A 24,694-nucleotide genomic window follows, 5' to 3' on the forward strand; every position below is an offset into this window, starting at 1 on the left:
GGAGGTCCTGCTAAACTAATACAAAATTAAATATTAAATCCCTATGACAGCACAGTGGACTTTTCAACAGAAAAGGGAAAAAAATTAAGGCACTTCTGCTATATCTAGTTTCATATTCTGCTGATATATAGGGCTACATATTTAGCTGCAACACAGTGATGAAACTCAAATATTACTTTAATTTACAACTTGCAAGGATTTGGCCTTCAATCTTTATTATGCAGTCCATGGCAGAAACAAACAATTTCACATTAAAAGTGAATAGTTACATAGATTTAACAATGAAAATAAGAAATACATTTTGGCTACAGAAATAGAAAGAAAAAAACCCAACCCTGTTCCATAGAGTTGTATCTTAGAATACACTTAAATTCATGAAAGTACATTTTCCCCTGGTTAGCTACTGATGATTTATTTACAAAGCAAGTAACAAACAATGGTTAGAAAATACCATTGCACCACAAATTACCTACATGGATATTTCTATTCTTCATACTAGAAAACAGCTAACATGGTATTTACTTCAGTACAATGTTTCTTTCATAAATCTTAATGTGTTTTAGCAGCTAATACAAAATGGAGATGTGGACTATATTATGTTAGTTAGAAAAGCAAACATATTATGGGTTTTCTTGAGAAAAATAGATGTCTAGCAAAACATAACTTTTTTTTTTTTTTTTTTAAAAGAAAAGATCTAACATGTTAACTGCTCCAAGCACTTCATGTAGGGACTGCTCGATGACTTACAAATTCAAAATGTTGCTGACAGGGCAGCTGAAATTTGAGAAACTACTTGAAAGAGAAGTCATCATCAGTCTGTGCTAGCTCTGACAGACTTATAGCCAGATTTTTGTTCACATAGGAATTTATGTTAATAGAGTCTATGCTGCTTCGGGGATCATTTGACAATCAATAACAACATGGATTACTTTCATTTACTCATATCTTTTAGAAGAAGTCATAGCTCATTGTTTTGATTTTAAAGTATTTTTTATGTGAGAAACAGAAGCAGAAGGTGAAGCTTGGAGTTTTGTTTTTTGTTAAGTGAGCACTCAAAGAAATATTTTCCCTTTGAAATTGTGGAATGTGCAATCCTTCTAAGAGAAGACCTCTTGAACTGCAAATGTGTTGTTCTAGATGATCTTGTGAGACTTCAGCACATAAATAACCTGCACAGAAAACACCTCTACAAATACATTTTAAGAGTCAATTGAGTACCCAACAGTATTACAACTTCATTTCCCATTGTTTCCAATCATTAAAAGCTCACCTTCGTTTCTCAAACTATAGTTGTCTAGCCCTTGAACTTTTGTTTCCAACCTGTCAAGAGCATGTCAGATCACACTACAGGTACAGTAGCTTTGTTTTAGACTAATGTATGTATTCCTGGTAAACATGACTGCTTTGAACACTGGTGCCTGGCAAGCCCCCGTATCTCTTGGCTCTGCTTGCTGTTAAGTTTCATGCTTCTGTTATGCGCAATGTAGAACTGCTGCAGAAGCAATTTTTGACAGACTGGAAAAGCAGGCACTTTCCTCTGTAGTATTTTTTTGAGGGAAAGGGTATCCTACGCATTCCCATAGCATACTGCCCAGAGACACTGTGGCACTGGTGTGCAATTGCTTTGAGAGCTATGCGGCAGGAGACCCTGTCACGGCAGTGGAGTAGTTTCAGCTGCTTGAAGTTCCAACTGAAAGGAAAGAAATTGCAAATACAATGAACAATTACTTGATTTCTTCCCACCCACAAGTTTGTGTGTGTGTTTGCATGTGTGGGGTTTTAAGAGGAATTTACTTGTCAGTTGCAGCTACTGTCCTGCTGTATAAAGCTAAACACGTAGCCCAGAGAGTAAGGCAAGACTATGTCTTTGCCGTGAAGCAACAAAGGCAGAGAAAATGATCACAGAAAAGTTTCATTTCTGACCTTCAAAGACAAAGAAACATTAGCAGATCTGAAATTTGAATTAGAATATATTTCATACCAAGCCAGTTGTTCTTTTTCTAGAGGGGAACTCTCTATGAATTTCACGAGCATGGAAGGATTTTGCTCCCTCCTTGTATTCTTTTTGTAGCAATTGCAGGGGAGTTAGTATTTAGATGATAGATTCTGTGCTCACGTTGGTACATTGGCTAGCTTTTGGATTTGCAGTTGAAGTCTAGTTTAAATTCTGTGTGAGATGGACTTATATCAGCAAACAAACCCAACAGCCTCTCAGCCCTGTTTGTCCACAGTATCCATGTTAAGTTCTGTTTGCGTACAGGTACAAAAGCACCACAGATGTTTTCATCAAGAAGATCTGCTTACTGCACAGCACGTCCTGAAGGTCTGCAACCCTTTTTACTGCCCAGCAAATGCTGTCCTGCAGCACTAGAACCTGTTGAAAACAGGGTGAGAGACACTGCAGATAAAGGGTTTATCATCAGGAAAGCAGAGTCATGGATGAAGCCTCACTGAGACAAGAGAGGGAACATGCTCCTGTAAAAGTAATGGGACATGGGTAAGGATTTGGGGGCAGGGAGAAGGAAAGTGCATTTTCTAACTGGATCACTTTCCAAGCACGTTTGGCAGAGTGGAGGCTGTTAGGACTTTTGATTTGGAGATAAATTTCTCCAAGTCATAACATAACTCAAATGCTTGTTCAATTTAACAGGCTATATTTAGGGATTTTCTTTATTCTGTATTGGGAATATTTCTCCTCAGCTCCTTTTGGCCAGAAACTGACCTGATCCTAAATGTGAATGTCCCTGTCTTTTGGGGAAGTCTAGATCCAGAAATGAATTTTGAAGTCTATATTGGCTTATCTTTATGCATCAGATAAAATAGAAGCATTTCTTCTGTATTTTTTTTACCAATGAACTTTTTCTAATTTATTAAGGAAAAAATTGAAATGTTTTGTTCCTTGTTTATTCTAATTCACAGGTTAAGGAATGCCACAAATGCAGGCAACCATAGAAGCCATCTAATTAGTTCTGGTCCTCATAGCATAGTTTATTCTTGTTTCCATTAATGAAATAGTCTGACAAACACATTGTGTTTTCTCTGCTACCTAGAAGATTCACAAAGGGCCCATGTCAGTGTAAATCAGCTACAAAAGAAAGCCCACTTTTAAGGATCTATTGAATTTAGACAAGCTTTTCATAGATGTCATTATCTTGCCAGAAATGGGCTTTATAAGAAACCAATACTTTATTATTGAAATACAGTATTATTTACAAGTGAGATATATCAACTTTCTAAAAATACACAGAAAGGCCATTCCCTATTAATACGGGTAGATGTGAATCTGCCAAGGTTTGGAGTTACAGAATCTGCCCAGCTTTTGTCATGTTTCTGCATAGGATGCACCAACATTCCCCATACTTGTTTGAAATCTGTCATATAGCACTGGGAAAACTGAAATGTAAGAAAGCACTTTTTTAATTTATTTAATCAAAGTGAAACTAGCTTTCAATTTTTCCTTGTTTCAACTTAAAAATAATTTTTCTTTAAGCCAATATCCTTTTCATTTCTAAACGTGGCTGCCAATCCAAGCAATAAGGGCAAACTTTCAGGGCTGAGCACAAATACCAGACCTTCTGGTCTTTGATAATGAGCATATCTGAGGTCTCATTTTCAGCATATGAGGAGGATTTGCAGCTTCCATTATGGCATTTAGACACTTTCAGTGGTTAAGGAGAAAGCATCAGAAGCTAAAACCGCAAAAAATAGTTACACAAGATGACCAAATAGTCCTGAAAATGTGCCTATACATAATTTGCTTAGTTGCTTGGGTACATTCAGGTGAGGCTGCTATAAAAACTTAAATGGGTCACAAAGAAACTAACTCACTGAAACAAATTAAATTTTTTAGTTTTCTATAGTTATTAATAATCTATTTTCCTAAGTATTTACAATTTTTTTGTTATTAACAGATAGATATTAAAAAAAAAGTATTTGGAAAACAGTTTTCAGGAAAAAAGATTTATCAATGAATTTTAAATTTTGAAAAATATTCAAACTTTTTTTAATCTCAGTGATAAATTAATGCAGAGTCTCTGTGCACCTGAAGTAAAAGCTATTTCAAAATACTTGTCAAGGTCTTTGTCATGAATCAGGTTGATGTCGACATTAAAAAACCTCAGCCATTTGCAAAAGCTAGTATTTGGTCCTTTATTACCATTCCCTACCGATGTTGGGTCATAAAGAGTAAAGTTCAAGGTAAGCAGTTTTGCTCTGCAAGCAATTTTTCCAGGATTCCATCACGCCTACTCTCATTTTAACTCTTCATGCAAATGCACTTACAAGATTGCATATGCCTTCCTGAAAATTAAAGTGAGCCAAGCCTTTAAACTCACTTTGGAAGAAATGTAACCTATGCATTTTACCGCAGGAGTTAGCTGAGTGTAACACAGGATACATCCCCCTCTAGATGTGAAACATCTCAGTCTTACAACTCTTCCAATTTTTGCATGCCTGATTAACCACTGTCTTTTCCTCCCTCAGAACTGTGCTCCTCCACTGAGCATGTACAATTTCTGTAAATGCTCACAAAATCAGTGTTATGGATCAGATGTTACTCTGTGCATTTGAAAGAAGCTGCATTACTGGAGGAGTTTTGAACTTGTTCTGCTCTTCCATTTTTTGTAAATGCTGATAAAACAATAATCAAACTTTTAATCTAGACCTTTCTGGTAATGCCAAAGAGCCACAGAGTAGGCCAAAGGCCAGTATCTTAACTCAGAATAATATGAGTATTTATGATGTTTCCTGTTACTGCTTCTGTACTGAGAGAAAGCAGTTGTTCCTTCTACCAGTAAATGCTTATTTTTAAGTGTTTAAAAGTGTGAGGCCTTAAGCCGTTGAGCAATTGAGTGCTTGCAGTTCTCATTAACTTTAGCAGGAGTAAAGAATTCTCACTTGGCAAAAAAAGCAACTTGTAGAACATCTGTTTCTTTGAAAATGACGTGAAGTGTGCCGAGTACTACGCAGCCTTGCAATTAGAATTCATACCAAACGCTCTCCGAGGCCTTGTCTATACAAGAAAGAGCTCGTCAGTATACTCATATCAATACAGATATACTAGTTAGACTTTCTTGTACAGAAGGCACTTACCTGTGAAAAGAATGCCCTGTCAATAGAATTTACAAAAGCTCACTGTTTGAGCGAACAGGGGTTTGTTTGTTTGGTTTTTTCTTTTTTTTTTTTCTTTCTTTTTTCTTTCCTGAGAGCAAAAGCTGAATTCACCCTAGGGTTTTCTCCATTTAAAAAACACTAATAATAAAAAAAAATTAGATGTTACACTTGTAAGTACTGTCCCATAGAATCTTTTTTGTGTAGATTAGTCCTACAACCTTGTCTGTCATTCTGATAGTAGCAGACAACAAAAACGTTGTCTCTTAAAGAAATGTTTGCTGGAGAGAAAAAGTAAATGAAGTTTAATATTCAGGTCTGAACATGGCTTGGTGTGAACATATTCTATAGACATTGTGGAGAGTGAGAAAGACTGCACCTGACAGCTGGTGTGCTATACACCAAGGAGCACAGCAGTGAGAAGGCTCAGGTCAGCATCCAGAGAGCACATCTGGCAGAAATAAGCCACTGGCAGCAGCAGCAGCTGCCAAAGCAAGGACTGCAGTGATGGTGGTGAGGGAAGTGAAATTGGGTCCATTTATGGCCACTTCAAATTCTTTCAATTACCAGACCATGCAAAGAGACCTTATCCACCATCTATGAGGACATAAGGTTCCAAGTGTTGTCGTTTTCTCCCCGGCCCTGGGGAAAACTGATGGCTAGTGTCCAGGAAGAGCTACCAAAGCAGTCAGAGCTGGGTAGTCAAACAATCCCTTACAGCTCTGCATATGTCTTCTTTGTTCCATGCATATTGGCTCTTTGCTTCAGTTTCCTTCCTTACTGCTTCACTCGGATTGCATTCCCGATGTTCCCCTTTCTCCTCTGCACTCTTCCTCTTACCTCCCTTGCCCTTCAGCATCTTCCCCTTCACTTCTCTTTACATGTGCTTTATCTCTTCTTAACTAATTTCATCACTATTCCCTGAATAGAAAAAACCCCAACTAACAAAGAACCCAAGTATGAGACTAGCTTCCTCGTTATTGCCACTATAAAGCTCATTTCACTTGCTTGGTCTATCCCTGCCTCAGCTGGCTCTCTCCCTTCTTGGTGTAGGCTGAAAGATCACCTTCTATTCTGTGTTTGCTCAGTGCCCAGGGAAATAGACTTTACTTCACTCAGCCTTTGGGCAGTACCATATTAATCTTTGCTAAGGGTAGAAGTTTAGAAGGCAACAGCTCTCCTAAAAATAATACAGTTACATAACTAAATGTAGAAAAATGTGTGCATACGCACTGCACTGTAAAAAGCTGGAATTGTACTAGATATAGATACAATCCTGTTGTCAGACACATGCACAAAATTGACTCCACTGAGGGTTACAAATGCATTGTTAACAGCTGAATCTGTCTAATAAATTTTTGCTACACCTAGTAAATACTACACGTATATACATACATACATCTATGTATGTGCCTATGCCAAGTTTGGCAGTTCTGCTCCACCACCGAAATGTGCGTAAGACGAGCAGGTGCTAACTGATTTCACAGGCCACAGTTTGGCACGTATGAATCAGATGCTTAACAAAGCTTCTCCTTTGAGCCCTTCTCCCTTTAGCTTGCTTCCTCCTCTTTTCTGGTACAATTACTTTTTTGTCTGTTTGGAGATGGTAATGTTCTGATTTGGGCTTTCTGGAGCAGCTGAGTGGCAGGTATGCAACTGCTTTTGCGAAAAAGCACTGACTTCTGCACCTTGAGGCGGCATGTAGCTTGTGGCCGAAGTGGCAGCAGTGAGAAACTGGTGCAGGAGCAACCTAAGTATATTGCTGAAAGGTGATATGGCAAGGAATGAACTAGGCTTGTGCCTTTTGTTCTTCCTTTTAATGAATTACAGAGATGACTCAAACTTTTTCTAGTGCTTGTTATGCACTTAAGTTACTTTCATGCACGTTAAGGTTTGCTTTCATGTTTTGCTTGATGTTCACTGAGGGATGGGGATTGGAAATTCTCAGGACTAATCACAGAATATGGATGTTGAACATGTAACAGAAGAGCTTCTTTGCAAAAGCTAAGCAAAAATAGCCTGAATGAAAAAAAAAAAAAATTTCTCTTGGTACCTTCTGTGCCCTAAAATCCCTACTTCTCAAAGGCTTTTTCTACAGGGAAAAGGTATATTCTCAGTATACTTTAAATGACAAAATGGCACAATACTCCTTAACATGTGTGTGTGTGTGTATATATATATATATATGTATCTCAAAACCCACCTTAGCCAACACAGATAATTATCTGATACAAGAACTGCATGTAGACAAGCCTTTGTCTACTTCTTGTATGTCTTCCAGGACAAACAAGGCCAGGTAGGCCTTCTTTGTACATCAATCAAAAGTGTACAAATACAGTTTCTTCTCTTTTTTATTCACTGTTGCAATGGGAGAAGAAGAGAGGTCTATATTCTGTCCCACTCCTGTCTCTGTCAGCAGACAAGGAGTACGAATAGAGAAATCTGTGATTAATCTCCAACCAGTTCTAAAGCCGTCACCTGTTGTAAATATCCTGCAAATGATGCTGTTTTGTGCGCTTTGTATATGCATGCACACTGGACCCGGTCGTGCAAGGTAACTTTGAAAGCCCTCAGCTTCTGAGCATCAACTAGAGGAGAGAACAGCTAGCACTATGCAGGACTGGGCTCTCTGTGTATGCATACACCAGTTTCAGATATAACCCTGAAGGTGTTTAGACCTTCAAATAGCTACAAATCAGTATAAACTGTAACTTCAGAATACATGTCATCTCCAGGCGGGAGGCCTGGATCCAGAGATGACATCTCCACTGCTAGTCATACCTGATGGTTAGTCCTGTCCACAGTGTTGGCAGTGGAAGCATGGTCACGAGTGTTTTGCCGGACTCGGGTGGAGTTTTGCTGCTCAATGGTTGAGGAAGTGGGGATGCAGAACTCTCTGAAACACCTTTTGAAATTCTCATCTAGAAATGCATAAAGGACTGGATTAAGGCAGCTATTTGTATACCCTAGAGCAATACAGAAGTGCCAGGAGACAGTCTGGAAAGTAGTTTCTGGGATGTTGACCAGGGCTTTAATGATGACGTAAATGTGGATGGGAGTCCAGCAGACAATAAACACTGCCACCACTACAAGAACCATCCTCGTGATTCTCCGCAGGTTCCTGTCCTTCTCTTTGGAGCCAGATAACATGCGAACGCTCTTCAGGCGTAGAATCATCAGCCCGTAGCACACGGTAATAATCAGGACTGGCATGATGAAGGCAAAGATGAACACACAGATTTTCAGGAGGTTCTCCCAGTACCACGCAGGGTGGGAGAACGTAAGTGTGCAGTCAATAGAGCCTGGAGAAAAAGGAAACCAGCAGAGAAGAACAAGCACATCAGTTTTTAATTTGCTTTTCTTTGAACCGTTTTTGTTAAATATTGTAGGCAAATATAGGAAGATTTACTAAGTAGACAGGTAAAATGAAGCAATCTGTTACCTGTCATTGGCACAAACATTGACAGGACACAGTGCTGCAAAACACATATGAAGTGTCAGTTATAAAAACTCTGAGGTAATGTGTTCTCTTTTGCATTTTATTTTATTGCTTGGAATTGCATGTATATTGGACAAGAAAAAGAGTTAAATTGTCATAAACTTTGACTCAGTTTCACTTTCAGTATAAAACCTGGTGAAAAGAAAGATGGTTTAACCACCATATCCACTGAGAGTTTGGGTATTTCAGGGCAATGGAGAAAATGATATGACACTTGGTAACTGTGCACAATGGCAGGTTTGGATTTATGTTGAGATGTCGTCACTTCATGGAAGGTCTTTGAGCACCAGTGATCCAGAACGCGCTCTCTGCTCTGTATCACGTCCTGCCAGACTAGGTGCAACATATCTCTGACTGCCAACTTCAGTGGGAATATCCTGGCTAAAGCACAGGCTTCTGTGCTGTAGGACAGCGCATAACCGCCCCGCAGCAGAAGGCAGGCAGGCACAGATGCTTTTCCAAACACTACAGTAACTGTGTGGGGCAGCGAGACTCATGTGGACCCACAGAAGGAGCTGGAGCTGCCTGTTATAAAAGGCAGATCATGCGCAGCACTGTGTCCCATCAACTACAGCCAGATGCAAAATTGTTTACGGGGTCCATTTGCACCGACACCTGCTTTATACAGGTTGGAAGTCAGAAGTTAATTCAATGCCTCTACAATAAAGTGAAACAATGCAGAAAGGAGTTTAAACATTGAAATAATTTGGGAATGAAAGCCAGACTTACCATGCCTGTATTTAGTAGTTGCCATGAACATAACTGGCAGGCCAATGGCAGAAGAAAGAATCCAGTTGCAGACATTGACAATTTTGGCATTTCTGGGGGTACGGAAATCAAGGGCCTTAACTGGGTGGCAAACAGCTACATAACGATCCACACTCATGGTGCAGAGTGTAAAGATACTGGTGAACATATTGTAGTAGTCTATGGATATAACAATCTTACAAAGGATGGTACCAAATGGCCATGTTCCCATCAAGTAATTCACGCTCTGGAATGGCAGAGTACTTGTTGCTAGGGCATCTGCCAATGCAAGATTGAAAATATAGATATTGGTAGCAGTCTTCATTTTCGTGTACCTAGAAAAAAAAAAATCAGCAAAGCATGTGAATGACCACAACTGAACAATGTTAAAAAAAAATTGAATCCAGTGCACCATCTATAAGAAAATTCTGTGAAATAATGTGCTAGATACTGTCAAAGATCATTTCTTCTGCTTTTAACCAAATGATTTTGCTATGGTTTATCTACAATAATGTTTGCAGTTGAGTGAGGCATTAGCTAAAGGGTGTAAGAAAGAAAAGATTAATTTAACTTGTGCAGAGAGAAAGGATACACATAGAAGAAACAATATTATAGATGCTAAAAAATTGAGAAGCTGAAAAAAAATTGTATTTGTACGTATCAGACACTACTACATGGATAGATTTTCTGTATCTGCTGATGTCACGTTGAGTATTGCAACCATGGTCTGTAGAAATAGAGAACTCATTTGTAGTTTGTGGAGTAGTAATGATGTAATTCCTTAGGGAATAAATACCTAAAAGATCAATATAATTATCAAATCCGCTGTGTCTAAAAAGTCAGGCTTTTAGACTTTCTCGTTTGTTTATAATTACAGAATTCTAAAATCATTTGTAGTGATGGTTACTACATCACTTTACTATTCTCCATGTCCAATAGAAGTTGGACAGATGTTCTTTCAATCGACCAAGAAGACAGATGCTATTAACCATATGCATTGAATGTATCAGTAGAACCACCACGCCGGGTGGATGCTGCAGCCCTGTTGCTTGAGGTGGGAACGCTTGCTCTGCTCCACAGTGCCTATTTTGGCAGGAGGGTATTCAACCTGTCTTGCACCCCCTTCTTTCTAAGTCTGGGCTGCTAACAACCCCAAACCCACTTCCTGAATTTTGACTACGTCACACTTCAGTCACAGCTGAGCAGGAGGAGCTTTTTATGTTTTAATTTGTATTTGCATTGCTAAAGGTAGAGTCCAAATTCCTCCTTAGTCTCATCACATTTTTAAGGAGCCCTTCACTATTTCAAGTCTGTTGTGTCAGCTGAGTAGCACTTGAGATCCACTTTTTATGAGGATGCTATACTTTTGCAGTGGTACAAATGTTTCACTCTAAGTAATGGTCCTGGCCATGCTGCTCTCCTGTCCTGATTACTGCCGAGGTTGCAACTGTGACTGCCTGGCTTTTGAGGCCTCAGATGGCTTGCTCTTTTGATAGAACTTCCTTCTGTTCTGCAAAGTGACAAGTACAGTGTTTGATTAAATATTTTACAATTTACAGAGTGATTTGCAAGAGGAACAGCCCATTTGAAAAGATCTTTCAGGCAACCTGCTGCGGAAGACAAAGTGTAAAATACAGTATTTCATGTTTCTTTTCTCTCAGACTTTGATCTCTTCAGAACATGAGTCAGCTGCAAAAAAGCCCCCAATGACAGGACTGTGTAGGGAACACACATTTGGAACATTTTTGGTAGGGTCTGGAGAAATGCAGACTTCTTGCTGAATGCATCTAGATAGCTTTTATGATGAACATCTGAATAAGTTTGTACTGGCTTTGTCCTCTTGCTTTCTAGCACTGTGCATGAAGAGTCACTAACAACCCTAATTTCAATTTAGGGTGTTTTTTTAAAAAAGATTTTCAAGTAGATCTTTCTTGACTGCTGTCTTGAGAAAGTATGTTCTGAGTATGATACTTCCAAGTTTTAAATAAAACCTATATTCTGAAAGTACCCTAAAAACTTTTCTTACAGGAACACTCCCTTTATCCAACAAGATTGTAACACTAACTTAGGAAGAGGTAGATGCTGCAAGCATCCATGCCTCTCTCTGCTGGGAATTATTTAGAAAAAATGTACCGGATTGCAGTGTGGGAGAGGTACACAATAAGCTGCAGCTCTAAAAACAGTTTGGAGGGAGGAGAAAATATTTTCTGGGCAATTTGCTGGAGAATCTTGCAGAGTAGAATGAAAATAGTGATATTTTTTATTGACTTCACTATTACCCAGAATGAAAATGTTGTATTAAGCCCTCTTTTTGCCATGTCCCCTGTTCTTTATCAAAAATGAATGTCTTCTCCATAGGTCTGACAACAGATCCAGGACTAGCTAAGGTTGTTTCCAGTGAGCTAACCTGGAGGTTTGATTGCATTGTGAGCAGACACATCCAGTTTGCTCCAGTCTGATCCACTCAGGCAGCAACAGCAGCAGAGAAGCAGTGGCTCTCAATTCTGCACAGACAAGGAAAGGCGATGAGGATCCTGCGCCCTCCCCCAGGCTGCTGATCCCTTCTCAGACCTCAGGTGATTGCCCTATCTTTATGGCTGGACAAGAAAGCACGCTTAGGTATGCTGCTCAGTGCTGCTGCCATCACACGTGGTTCTGGCACAGTTCTGTCTGGAGAGCACATCATCAGATGATAATGATAATGGGTTTTTTTATTAGTAATTAAAGCCACTCTTAGCATTTAAAGGGAATGCTTGATACAGTAAAGAAATAAATATCTCAACCAATATGTAAGGTTAGCATGCCAGAGGATGGGCAGGGAAAAGCTCTGAATAAATGGAATAAAGTTTCTTCACCGGGACTGGCATGGGCCTTATTCTACTTAAATGCTACACATTTTTCAGTTTTGCTATCTTGCTTTCATTGTCAGTTTAAGCTTAAAAGTTCTTGGACTTACTTTGTTTACTGGGCTCTATTGGCTATTAATGAAGGATTTTGCTTCATGTACTCTGTAATCTTTATATTTCTAATCATGCTGTTCTTACAAAGAAAGGAAGCAGAGCTTTTGTGGTGATGGAAAGTATTTACCTCCACAATTGCCTAATCACCAAAAGCCTATTGAAATTCACAATATTCTTTTCAGTGAATTCTATGGGATTTGCGTGTTTCTCTGTAGTGAGTATTTCAAGATTTTATAAAGGGCTTATTTCTGAAAGGTACATTTTGTTAAACATGTATTTTTCCAAATAAGTAGATTATCAGTGTCCCTAGGATTATTTTTTTGGTATGAAAAAATAAATACTGAAGCAACTGATTAAAAGTAATTTTAACAGCATGAAAAATAACAGTCCCTCAAAATTGAGCTCTTCAAAGCCTTCATCTTAACTGTTATTATAGCTTTTGCCAAAGCATCAGTCTACATATTTGAACAAGCAGCACGAACATTTCCATTGTACAGTCATAGATGTGTATGTGATGAGATTCCTATACTTCAGAGGGACTGGATTTTATATGTAATTAAAGTCACAGGATTTCTGTATGACTTATAATACCAAAGGTATTGTGTTTATAAATGTAATCTTTTAACAAATACTGTTTTCACAGTTTCATTCAAGGTCACTAGGGAATCTAAAAATTACCAGATGTGTAAAGAAAGAGGCTTAAATGCAAACCCATGAAAATCTGAATGCTGTTATTTAGATTACATTGAAATTTCAGCTTCTAAAGCACTAAGTATATTAAATTCTGCAAGACAATGAGCAAGGTTGCAAGTGAAGACAGAAGTTGGCTTTGGGCAACATAACTTCTATTTTTATAACTCTGCAATGAAAGACTAATAGAGAAACATGATGATTCAATTTTTTGGTGAATATTTAGCTTGATACTGCTCTTGATACATATTCAAATTCATTATGCTCACTATAATACTGACATCCACTATATGCCCTTTCTGTCTCCTCAGTGCAGGTTTTGTATCATAAAACATCTATGTTTATGAAGCATTTTTTTTGTTGGTAGTAGTAGATGGTAGATCAGATGTACAACAGGAAGAATATACTTTTTACCTGTCTAATTCTGTAGGGAAAACTCAGCCTTGCCTTTATCTTCCACCTAGCAAAGCTTTAAAATATACTTGAAGTTTGAAGATCTGAGCTGTAGGGGTCTACTCAACTGGGATTTGCTTTGAATAAGAAAAAACAATAGAGAAAAAGATGAGAATCCTACTCAGTCACTAAGTTCCTAGCATTCAAGGATATATAGGAAGTCTTGAAATGACCTCTTCAACTGGTAGCCCGTGTGCCACTTGTAGTTTGCAAACCAAATAAAAGGTTCACCGAACTAAATAGAGAGACCCCCAGCTGCATTGCACAAACTGCAACAGCATATTGGGCAGGAACCACGAGCACCTTCCCTTCCACCTCACAGTCGTGCAACAAGAGAGATGTGAGCACGCTTGTGCCTCTCTTTCTGCAAGACATGTGCCACAGCTCTGTTTCTGGCCTGCCCACTCCAATGGTTTAGTCTCCACCTTAACACCTCCAAAAATTTTTGAAGAGTCTTTTCCTTTAATCCTCCATGGCTCAAAAGTAAAGAAAAATAACATGAAGACCATATCTTTTCTTAAAAAATAACAGAATTTTTAGTTTGCATCACACTTTGTCTAAGCCTAATAGACACAGTTGGTATACTGCCACCTGAGCCTTGTCCCTCCCGCTTCTTGGACAAGCTGTTTACATCCATGTGGATTGTTGAACTATACCCTCCTCCAGACCCTTCAGCCTTTCTGTACCAGATCAGTTTTATAGCATCCTTGTACCACGAGGCTGGTGCAAAGAAGCTAGAGAGGGGGTCCAAGTTTAGCCTAATGAGTATAGTAATACATACCATTACAAATTAATTTGAAAACTATTCCTATCTGAATAACAAGTGAGGAGAAAAGCAGAAACAGTCTTTTTGCACTCAGGAAATGGGCTGGTCGATGATAGATTGGTAATAACTACTTTCGGCAACACAAAGGCACACAAGTTTTTGCCCACAGAATGTTAATTTGGAGACAAAGACTGCTTCAACTGATCTGTGTTTAAGTTCAATGCAAAATATATGAAAAATTGGCTTAATTACAAGAGATTCATTGCAGAAAGCAGTCATTCATGAAAATAGTTTGGCTGCTGAAAGAAACAACAGCCAGCAATTAGGTCTTGCATACAGACAACCTGACATAACTCTTGTTGACGCTGGAGGAGATTAGGTTTGTGTTTCAAATTCATGTTCTTCTTGCATAAATGACTTGTTAAACAAATGAAGAATCATTATGTGCATAGGTTAGATTAGTTGCGGTCTCCTTGGGTGGGAAGATTAAAACATGGGAAGTATGCATAGTTGAACCAATTTAAATGAACATTTATTTCCATGGCTGTTCTGGTGCATCTTGTATACGCAGCTCAAAAACAGTAGGAAAGAGGGATTTTTTTTGTGTGCTTTCCTGAGATATCAGGTACTTTCAATTTTCGTTGAGCTCTTAAAGCTTTGACAAAGTCATGTCATATTCAGAATGGTCTGGAAAAAAAACCCAAACCTCGGAAATGTCTTCTCTCTGCCAATCCAATTAGTATGATTGACACTGAAATTAAGTCTCTCAGCTAGGCCATATTCTGGAAAGTACCTTTGAGCTAAAGGGTCTCAAATGATGGACTAAAATGATGGCCATCCTACCTTATTGTCCTTTTTCTTTCTTTGCACGGTAGTGGGTCTCTATAGAGTGAAAGACTCGTACTGTATCTCAGCCACGGTTGTGACGTGTGCTGTGGCAGACCGTTACCTATTAAAGTTTTGAAGTCATATATATTCTGGATGAGCCTAACCTACCTGCCTGGGAGCATATGATTTAATCAGCTTGAAGATTTAGTCTTTGATTTTTCTGTTCATGGATACTTTGGAATGCTTATGCCTTAAGCCATTAAATTCAAGCTCTGGGTACAAGCACCATAAACTTGTATACAACCCTGACATGTTATTAGGCGGTCAGGCCACTCAGACTGGAGGTGCCATACTGTGGTTAACAATCTACTCATCCTTTTGATTTATGTTCTTCTGAAGAGATCATATACAAGAGATCAAATAATAAGCCCTCAGGGAAAACAAACAAACAAACAACAAATGGAAAAAAAGCCCTCCAGCAGGTACGACGTTATAGCAGAAAATGTCCACGCTTAGTTATGGTGCAACTGTGCAATTTGCAGCACATTCACTTACTTCCTGCACTGATCCTGGGTTTGGGGGTAGAAGCTGAAGCGGGGAAGGGAGGAAGATTTCACTGCCTTTAAGAAAGACAGAGGCAGTGGTTGTTCCCCCTGTTAAAGCCTTGCAGACTGACTCCCAACACACTGCTACCCAGTCACTGCTGTGACTGGTGATGGCGGTTTAATTAGAGATGAAAAAACATATGAATATCAAGCATCAATTCAGGTGTCAAGGCATGACATAGTAAGGGGATGTACTAGATCTAAAATCACAAGGCCTTGGTATTTGACATACTCGGTCGGGAACACAGCAAGGCCTTCCCATACGTTATGCTGGAGCAGCCTTCCCCTCCCTTCCTCACACACTGGCAAGGGGATGTCCATTCTCTGAAGGAGGTTGAATGTATGTGCTGAATGCGGATTTGACCACGGGGCAGAAAACTGCTGACTGTATTTGCTTCAGCTGCTACCTGTTTTCTCCCTAATACTTTGTTTTCCCACTGCCAGGTTCCTTTTTCACTTTATTCTCCTCCATAGCACAAATGAAAGCAAGCCAAAATTTCACCAAAGTTTACTTCCCTCGGGTTATCTTGCTAGCATCTTTGCCTTCCCAGCTTGTCCTTTCCTTGCACTGGGGCAGCATCAAGGTATGTGCAGACCCACCAGTATTTGCTTACAGGACCCAGGCAGAAGTAAGCAGAGCACACCGCTTCTCGTGGAGGAGCACCGGCTCAGGGCTGTTTCTCCTGTACTCAGACCCAATTAGCAGCTTCTCTCAGACCTCAGCTTTGGGAGAGGGAGACCTAAACGAAAGCCTTTTAGGCAGAGTCAACTTTCTTCAGACTCTGGTGCTGGTCTTTTTGGGAATGATGTGGCACCAAGAATATTGGAAGGGCATCTGACTAATCCTGTTTTCAATTAATTACAGTACTGTGTTGGGCTTTGGGCTAATATTAACTTGCTTCCTTTATGGCTCTTCGTGCTTTTTTGCTACTGAAAGGCATCATGTAGAGGTCCTCTTTCTGCTGTTTAGTTTGATTCAGTGAGTTTAGTCCTTCCCCAGAGAAAACAAAACAAGCCTCTTTCTTTGGGAAAACCAGCTGTTCTGGGGAGGAAGGCTGGTCCTTTCCCTTGATGTCTGACAGGGGATTAACGAGCAAGGAGATTACTTCGGACAGAACACACAAACTCCACAGTAGTCATAACAGGTAACTATTTTATTATTTCTCTCTCATTATTTTCATGCCTTTTTTAATTACATGTATATGCAAAATATCCTGGCAGAAATCCATACAAAATAAAGCTGATGTGATGCATTCTTTCTTTTTTCCAAAAAGGGGAGGGGAACCAGCCAAGAACAGGGTTTTATAGATATATTCATATCAACTTGCTACAAAAACACTTAAGATGTTGCAATGTCTTATAACTCCTATTACCCTTGTTTCTTTTTCTTTTCCCAGACACCATAAAATGCTACTTTATGATAAAAAACAAATGACAGTAATATGTATGCTCCAATGCCCAAACAGTCATCTGCTGGTACACTTCCTTCCCTTCCAGCCTAGTTAAACAGGGGAAAAATTATCTGCCAACTATTTCAGGACTGAATCAGGCCTGTTTGTTAAACCACCTTTAGCTGAGTCTCTCTTTGCTTGGTGCCGAGGCATATATGGGTCTCCAGTAAAGGCTGCTGCTTTTGCAGTTATTGTGTAACACATCTCTCTCAAATAAATCAATGGTGCTAAAAAGGCTAACTCCGATATATTGCCATTATTCAGCAGCGGGTGCTTATTGCTGAAGTTTTTGCTTTGCTAGGAACACATGGAAAGGAAAACTGTTGCTGTCTTCAACTCAACTTTCTCCCCTCTGCCTCAATCTGCGATTGCGAGTAAAACTACTGACTACATCTGCCAGAACTGCGGTGACGTTTTTCTTGGGGGGACAAGTTAACAGCTATTTTCTCTGGTTTCCAGGTGCTTGTTCCCTCCTTCTGCTTTGTAGACTGATCACCTCAGGTGAGGACTGTACACGAAACATCCCCTGCTCAGCAGGGAAGCTGGCAGGGAAGCCTTTGAAGGCAGTTTTACCACTAGTAGATGTGAGATCCTCAAAGGTGTGATGGGGAACAGCAGTGGTAATCCCCCCTTGGTCAGAGGGTTTCAGGGAGGTAGCACGGGGCTTAAGGCAAGGCTACAGACTGTACAGTATGTACAGTAATGCTAACTGTAAAAGGTATGGTCTCTCACATACAAGAGATTGGGATTGTCTAGCAAAGCTGTCGAGTGTGATCTGGAAAGGAGCGACAGAGGTGAGACAAAGGGACTGGAGGGAGAATAAACGCGGGGGAAGACCTGCCTGTGACGGGGGGAAGGGCAAAGCAGGCATGGCGGAAAGAAGGAGCACGATTATGTCTTGAGAAGACCAGATCAAAAATACCAGGAATTGTGGATTTAGTCTCCATGTGACAGGGATGAGACTGCGTCTGGCTCTGGGGCTCTGAGGGAGGTATTGAGACCATCACCTTATGAGAAGGATTTGGGTAACTGGCTTCTTGGGTCATTTTTCTACAGAGGCAGCACATCCCAGTGCTAGAGGTTAGCACTGTGCAAGGGGAAAACACGAAAAGATACCTGCTCTCTGTTCCCCCTTAAGAAAGAAACTTCTCTCAGCTGGGATTGCTCCATACAACACAATGAGAAGGAGATGCTCATTTTACACATTTTTGTTTTGAAGTTTTATTCCTGATCTAAGATACAAGATCTTATAGCTGATAATTGAACACTTCTCAGTAAGAAGGTGGAAAAAAATATGCTATTTCATGTCTTTCACAGTTACTTGATTAGCTATGGTCTGTCATCCCTACCTTTTTTCATCACGTAAATTCAAAAGGAAATATAAATAAAATTTAAAAGTGTTTAACATTAAATGGATGAATGAGAATGCTTCTTAACACAGCTGGGCTAAGCTGTGGAACTCCTTGCTAGTGAACACCATTAAAAGCCAACTTCCAAAAGGGAGCAGGGGCTTTGAAAGATAATGATAGCATCCCCACTTATAATACCACAAACCCAAACTTCATGCTGTAAACCAAAGGTGGCACAGATGGTTATAAAAAGAACTTTGTTTGAGATCAGCCTAAGCACAGCAATTCAGAAAATAGTTGCTTTCAGGTTTTTAAAAAATATAGTTATAATGAGTGAATCTGTATTTTGAAGAGAATCATTACGGGCTGAAAACTTGTTTTCACTTGGAATCATAATGAAAATAAATAATTTTTTTTAAATGTCCGTTAATCAGGATCTCTACAACATCCATCTTAGAACACCTAAGCTTAAAAATAAGAACCTTAGAATCTTCAAAAATGCTTCAGAATTCTGAAATTTTACTTTAGAGAATATTTGTTTCAAAGCAGCTTAGTTTAGAAGTGGTAATATTTGTGACCTTTTATTCCAAGCTTATCTTTTATTCTGATTTTTGGGGACTGCTGCGTGTTAGAAATGTCCACAAACCCCTACTGAACAAATGCAAACTGCAGCTCAGAAAGTCTCTCTGCAGTCTAACAGACTGTTAGAAGGATTCTCACACAGTGATGCCCCTATTTCTTCCGCTCTTTGACTAAGCTGCTGGTTATGGCTGGAAAAGATGTTAGTAAGCTAGACTATGATTCTGACACATTTGGGCTTACATCATGTTATCTTTCAGATTTTTGTAAATGTGTCACCTTTTGATCTGGAAAAATTTAAAAAGCTTATCAACAGTGTTCAGCAAAAGCTATGCCTTGATGTTTGAAAAAATACTCTAAGTTAACATGAAATAAAGCAGTACTTCAGGATTATGTTAGCTGATTAGCTCACTAGTCATTAGCTTGCTAATAATTACATCATATAAACAATATGTGCTTACAATATTTTCTTTACTGAAGCCATGAAAAGTTGGTACAATTTGACTTGTTTTTATAAGGAAATTAAAAAAAAAATAATCAGGAAGTTTTTAACACTGTTTGTCATGGGAGCCATTACCAAAATGATACTCCGTGGAAATACAGTGGAATCAAAACTGCTTTTTCAAGAGAAATTGAGTGAGAGGGGATGTTTTCAGCCCAGAAGTGCCCGGTGGTAGCCGCTAGCAGAGCAAGGGGGTCTGCCCTCCTGGGACAGGCGTGCTGTCCCGCAGGCAAGACCTCGCTGGGACCGGGGCCAGGCACGGGGTGGCAAGGGGTCTGGAGACGAGTGTGGGGCTGCAGAGCCCTCACTCATCCCACAGTCTCCTCTGCTCCCTCAGGGAGACGGGGGTTATACCCAGGTTGCAGGCTCATGTATTTTGGGCCAAATTTTGACCATGTCCGTATCAATATAATTTAAAAAAAAGAAGAGAATACAGAGGTATACATGCTGTTTTATCTGTCTGCTTCCCTTGGTCTTGGGGGAAGGAGGGGAGCCGCTTGCTAGTCAGACATTCACCCACTAGCAGAGGTCGGCAAACTTATCACAAATAGTGTGCAAACAGGGACTTCTGCCTTTCTGTAAGGCAAGATGCCGAGGGTCATCCCCTCGCCATGCTGCTCATTTAATTCAGCTTCTGTGCTGTTCCTGCCCGACCTGACCCCCTCAGTTCTGTCCCTAGATCGTCTCTGACTTGTGCTGGTGAGCACTATCAATTCATAATTGACATGACTGGTTAAGGCTGCTGTGGCTTCAGTTAAAAGCTCTTAGCAATGGGGCTTTTCTTTGCAGACAGTGGAACAGGCAGGACACCCATTTGCACATGCAATACCATCCAAACGCAGAGAAGTTCATGTGGCTGTGGACAGGAAAGAAAAGAATGAATTTTAAGCATTTCTTGGTTTCTAAGTTCCCTGATCTATGCTGCTACAAGAGATGCAGTAGCCTTTCTTTCACACTGCACCCAAAACTCCACATCACCTTGCAAAGAAGGTTTTTTAGAAAAACCTGCTTCGCTTCAGCCACTTTCAAGCTTGTGATGATTTTCAATTTACTTCTCTAAACAGACTCTCTCTGCTTCATATGCTATGACCTCTTTCCAAACCCCTCTCTTTTCCCTTTCTGTGCACATATGTGAGAGTATTTATTCCTCTGGTGATATCAATTCTTTCTACAATTGAAATTTCACCCCAAATTCTGTTCTACTTGGTAAAACAGCTTTCCTGAAGCGTGAGCAAGCCAAGCTGAAGTAACCAGAGCTTTCACTACTGCATAGTCTTTCCAGATTAGATGATGTTTCAGTCACAGCTCTTTTCTTCAAAACACTATTAAAAGACTGTTCTGAGAAATGTAGAAAGAAATCTTTTCATTTCAGAGAGGACTTCTTTCCCTGTTTTAATTTTTTTTTTTTTTTTAAGCAGAGTAATCATTTTAATCATTTACTCTAATGAAACAAGACATTTCCTTCCTCCTGCAAAGGATCATGGAGAACCTGAGGCCCCTTTGTTTATGATATGTGACAAAATTAATAGCAAAGCAATTAAGGAATCACTCTTAACCTGAGTGACTTTAGCGGCTGTTGGTGGAATTACAGTCCTCTCAGGGCACTTGGTATCGTGGGGGCCTCCAAGAGCTATTCCTCTCTTCCAGACCAGCAACGCTAAAGATTTTTGTCCATGATCTATTACAGCTTTCTAGCAAATTGCCTTAATCACAGGGCATATTCTTCTTCCCACTCTAACGCGTGACTAATATCCCACTGACTTGACAAGAAAGCTAGAAAAGCCTAAAGATTACTGGGTAAATTAATTCAATACCACATGGTGCTAATTGTACACTGTCTTGTTGTACTCTGCAGCAGCTAGAAGTAGCGTTTGCTGTTGACATAGCCATAAGTCTGTGTTCATATTAGTAATTTACACTTATACAAAGCATATGAGGAAAATAGATAATAAAAATGATCCACAGATTTTTCAGATTACAGGAAATTCATGGCTGGCAGTAAAACCTGACTATTACTGCTGTCACTCAGAAGGCATTTTTTTGTACTTGACAAGGGAAACAGCTCAGTGTTAGTAACATAGGGTTCAGCCTCACACATCACGGATGTAACACGTAAATATTAATTCAGGGATGAAAGTACTCAGCTGAACAGGAACCATTTGGGAAAATGAAGAGGGTGGCTAAGAATGCATTAATTATAATGTACATAAATTGGAAATCCATGGACCTGCTTTGCACGAAGAGCCTGATTTTTATATTGATAATGACATTACACTTCTAACTCCTTGTTGGACATGTCCACTTTCTGACCCCTGTTTGCCCCAGCTGGAATAACAGGGTGACATTGTGGACTGATAGTGACAGTTCCACATCAGGCAAGCACTTGCATGGCTCTGGCTCCAAACCCATGGATCTGCTCCAGGCTGAAAAGTTGTTAAGAATAATAATGTTTATATGAATAATATAATGACTATTAAAAAAATATTTCTAAAGAAGCTGAGCATGAGATATTAGCATGGCAGCACACTGAATATGAAGTCACTGTTGCTTTCATTGGGGCTGGACTCTGGAAGGCGATTTGGGACAGAGTTTCAAATATCTAAGCACCTACCTCCCGACTCTTAGTATTTTCAAGGCAAACTGGGTACCAATATAACTTTAAAACCTTATTTCTAGTAGTCTCAATTCTTATCAAAATTAATATGAACTTCAATAATTTGTTCTTCCTGAGCAGGCGTGGTGTGAAAGGTAGATAAAGAAGGGGGGCTTTATATGATGCCAAATTCAATCCAGTGAAAGGTTTGCCTCCTATCTGTAGCTGGATCCAAGGATACATGAATGTGAGCACATATGCTCGCCATTTCATAGATGCATATGATATGATTGGGAATACTACCATGTTAGTATAGCTTGCAAGAGGAAGTACATCAAAGAGTTCCCTATTGCTGTCCAGATATACTAAACCTATGGAGAAGCACAGAAAGGAAATGCACTTTTATGTTGCTTAAACCACAGAGCCTATTCAACCATTAACACGTAAACTCTTTTTCATCCTGAATTGGTAAACAGCTGCATGATATTAATTGGGAAGGAACTCTGTCATACCAAAACCTGTTCTTGCACAGGAGACCTGGGTTTGATCCTGCCTTTGCCATAGAACTGCTGAATGGTTTTGGAGAAGCCATTTATTTTTTTTTTCCCCTCTGCAAAATGAAAATATATTTTTGTTTTCTCCTTTTGCTTCTGGCTTTTGTTTTTAAGCTGTAATCTCAGGGAAAGATGCTCTGTTGAGATAGAAATCTAAATGCAAGTGCCTCAATTTGGCTTTGTAGTGCAAGTGTAATTCAATTCATTAACGTAAGAAATATGAACCCAGTACGGATCATGCTCGGTATAAATATGTAATTCCAGGGACAACCTGTGGCCTATTTCTCTGCTGATCGCTATCCTGGCTCTGTTACACCGTGCATCTGCTTTTTCTTCCAGAGGAATGCATTCAGTGTTGCTCAGCCGATGGCAGTCATGCCCCTGCTCAGAAGCCTTTCCGCAGCTGTATCTTGACACAGACAGCTTCAGTCTCGGACTGACCAAAACCACAGGGCAGAAGAGAATCGCCCAAGCTCTGTGCATTTAAAATGCAGCCTCTAAAGCACAGTTAAACCCACGAGGTTTCTGAACTACTGGTGCGATTACGTGCGTTCACATCGGGTCTACAAGCTGCACAGGCTGTGCAGTGACATCCCCAGCGCATGCCGAAGGCATCGTCCCCCGCAGCACCCTACCTTGACCGCTCTCCTCACCCCACGATTTCACGGCCAGCGCTGCACCCACCACGAAGCCCCCCCGCTGCCGCTGCCCTGCGAGCGATGCTGGGCGCCGACCTCTGCTCCTGCCTGCCAGCTCCCAGCGGCCAGGGCACCCACGCCCGACGGCTGCTCCCCCGACTCCCACGGGAAACCTAGCGTTCGGAGGGAAAAAGGACGCTCTCTAGACCTGGGGAAACTGGAAGTGCCGGGGCTGCCCCGGCAGGGAGGGAGCGCGCCCCCCGCCCCGCAGCAGCGCCCGCCGGGCTGCGCAGCTGCTTGGTTTGATTTGGAAACGACGAGCAGCCGGGAAGGAGGAGGAGGAGGTGGGTCAGCCCGGTCCTGCCGCGTCCCACCGCCCCGCTCCCGGGAGGTGGCGGTGTTCCCCCGCGGAAGCCGCCCGCGCCGCTCCCAGGCGGGCGGAGGAGCCCCGTAATGTCGCTCTCGCCCGTTTTCCGCCGGTTTAGGGGCACGGGGTGTCTCCGGCGTGAGAGACACACTCGTGAGCGACCTGTAAAAGCCCGGGTGGGCTTGCGGGCGAGAAAGTTGCGAAATGCTGCAGCACAGCCGGGAAGCCGGGATTACGGATAGCGGCCGCCGTCCTGGCGTATTTATTATACACGGGTATACGCACGTATGTATACATACGTTTACAGAGGTATACGACTGTAAACATACATATCAAGACTTGAGGCTGAAGATCTACAGACCCGGGCAGAGAGAAGCGTTTAGCCGCGGTGCCGTCTACATTTCGCTCGTGCGTTTGGGAGAGGTGGGGGGGACAGACGCGTGGCTGCGTGCCGGGTGTCCGTGGGCGACCCCGCACCCGCTCACGGGCAGCGGCTCAAGCCCCTTTAAATCCTCCCTCCTCGGCGGGCAGGTGCGGGAGTCAGGCCTCGTTGGCCTGAGCAGCTCGCAGAGGTGCCGCGGCGCGGAGCGACCCCGGACCCGCAGCGGCTTCTGGCGGTCCGCCCAGCCCGGCCGCTCCTCACGGCCCCACCGCAAGTTTCTCTTCCCCGCTCGCCCGCTCCGGCTCTTTCTCAAAAGCCCCCCGCACCCCTCTGCGCGGCCCTTCGCCCCCTGCCGGAGAGGGACCGCAGCATCCCCCGCCGGGCCGCCGGCCCGCAGCCCGGTTCCCCGCGGCGGGACGTCCCGCCCCGACGGCAGCGGCCGGGGGCCGCGGGGCGGGGCAGGGCGGGGCAGCACTCACCTGACGATGACATACATGACCAAGAAGTTGCCGAAGAGCCCCACGACGCAGACCACGGAGTAGAGGGCCATGATGGCGATGGCCGTGACCACGGAGGGGCCGCCGCCCGCGGGGGCGCAGGGGCCGCCGCCCCCCGCGCTGCC

General features: G+C 41.5%; 1 protein-coding gene across 1 annotated transcript; it reads right to left on the reverse strand.

Moving 5' to 3' along the window:
• Window positions 1-1,548: 1,548 nt before the first annotated feature.
• Window positions 1,549-24,658, reverse strand: OPRM1 (opioid receptor, mu 1). The gene is made up of 4 exons (XM_010581882.1): window positions 24,552-24,658; window positions 9,338-9,690; window positions 7,891-8,411; window positions 1,549-1,690 (listed from the first exon to the last, which is right to left on the reverse strand). The coding sequence occupies exons 1-4, from the start codon at window positions 24,620-24,622 to the stop codon at window positions 1,652-1,654; spliced, it is 984 nt and encodes a 327-aa protein (XP_010580184.1). The 5' UTR covers window positions 24,623-24,658; the 3' UTR covers window positions 1,549-1,651.
• Window positions 24,659-24,694: the final 36 nt, after the last annotated feature.

The sequence above is a fragment of the Haliaeetus leucocephalus genome, unplaced genomic scaffold (genome assembly GCF_000737465.1).
Source record: "Haliaeetus leucocephalus isolate CR32 unplaced genomic scaffold, Haliaeetus_leucocephalus-4.0 Scaffold819, whole genome shotgun sequence".
In the NCBI taxonomy this organism is placed as follows: domain Eukaryota; kingdom Metazoa; phylum Chordata; class Aves; order Accipitriformes; family Accipitridae; genus Haliaeetus; species Haliaeetus leucocephalus.

What these genes read in the sequence shown, in the direction of transcription:
- OPRM1 (XM_010581882.1), bottom strand. Translation starts at nt 24,622, where the DNA reads ATGGCCCTCTACTCCGTGGTCTGCGTCGTGGGGCTCTTCGGCAACTTC. An exon ending in GTCATGTATGTCATCGTCAG is followed by an intron (nt 9,691 to 24,551) that starts GTGAGTGCTGCC and finishes TTTTTTTTCTAG; the next exon opens with GTACACGAAAATGAAGACTG. An exon ending in AACTACTAAATACAGGCATG is followed by an intron (nt 8,412 to 9,337) that starts GTAAGTCTGGCT and finishes CTTTTTCTCCAG; the next exon opens with GCTCTATTGACTGCACACTT.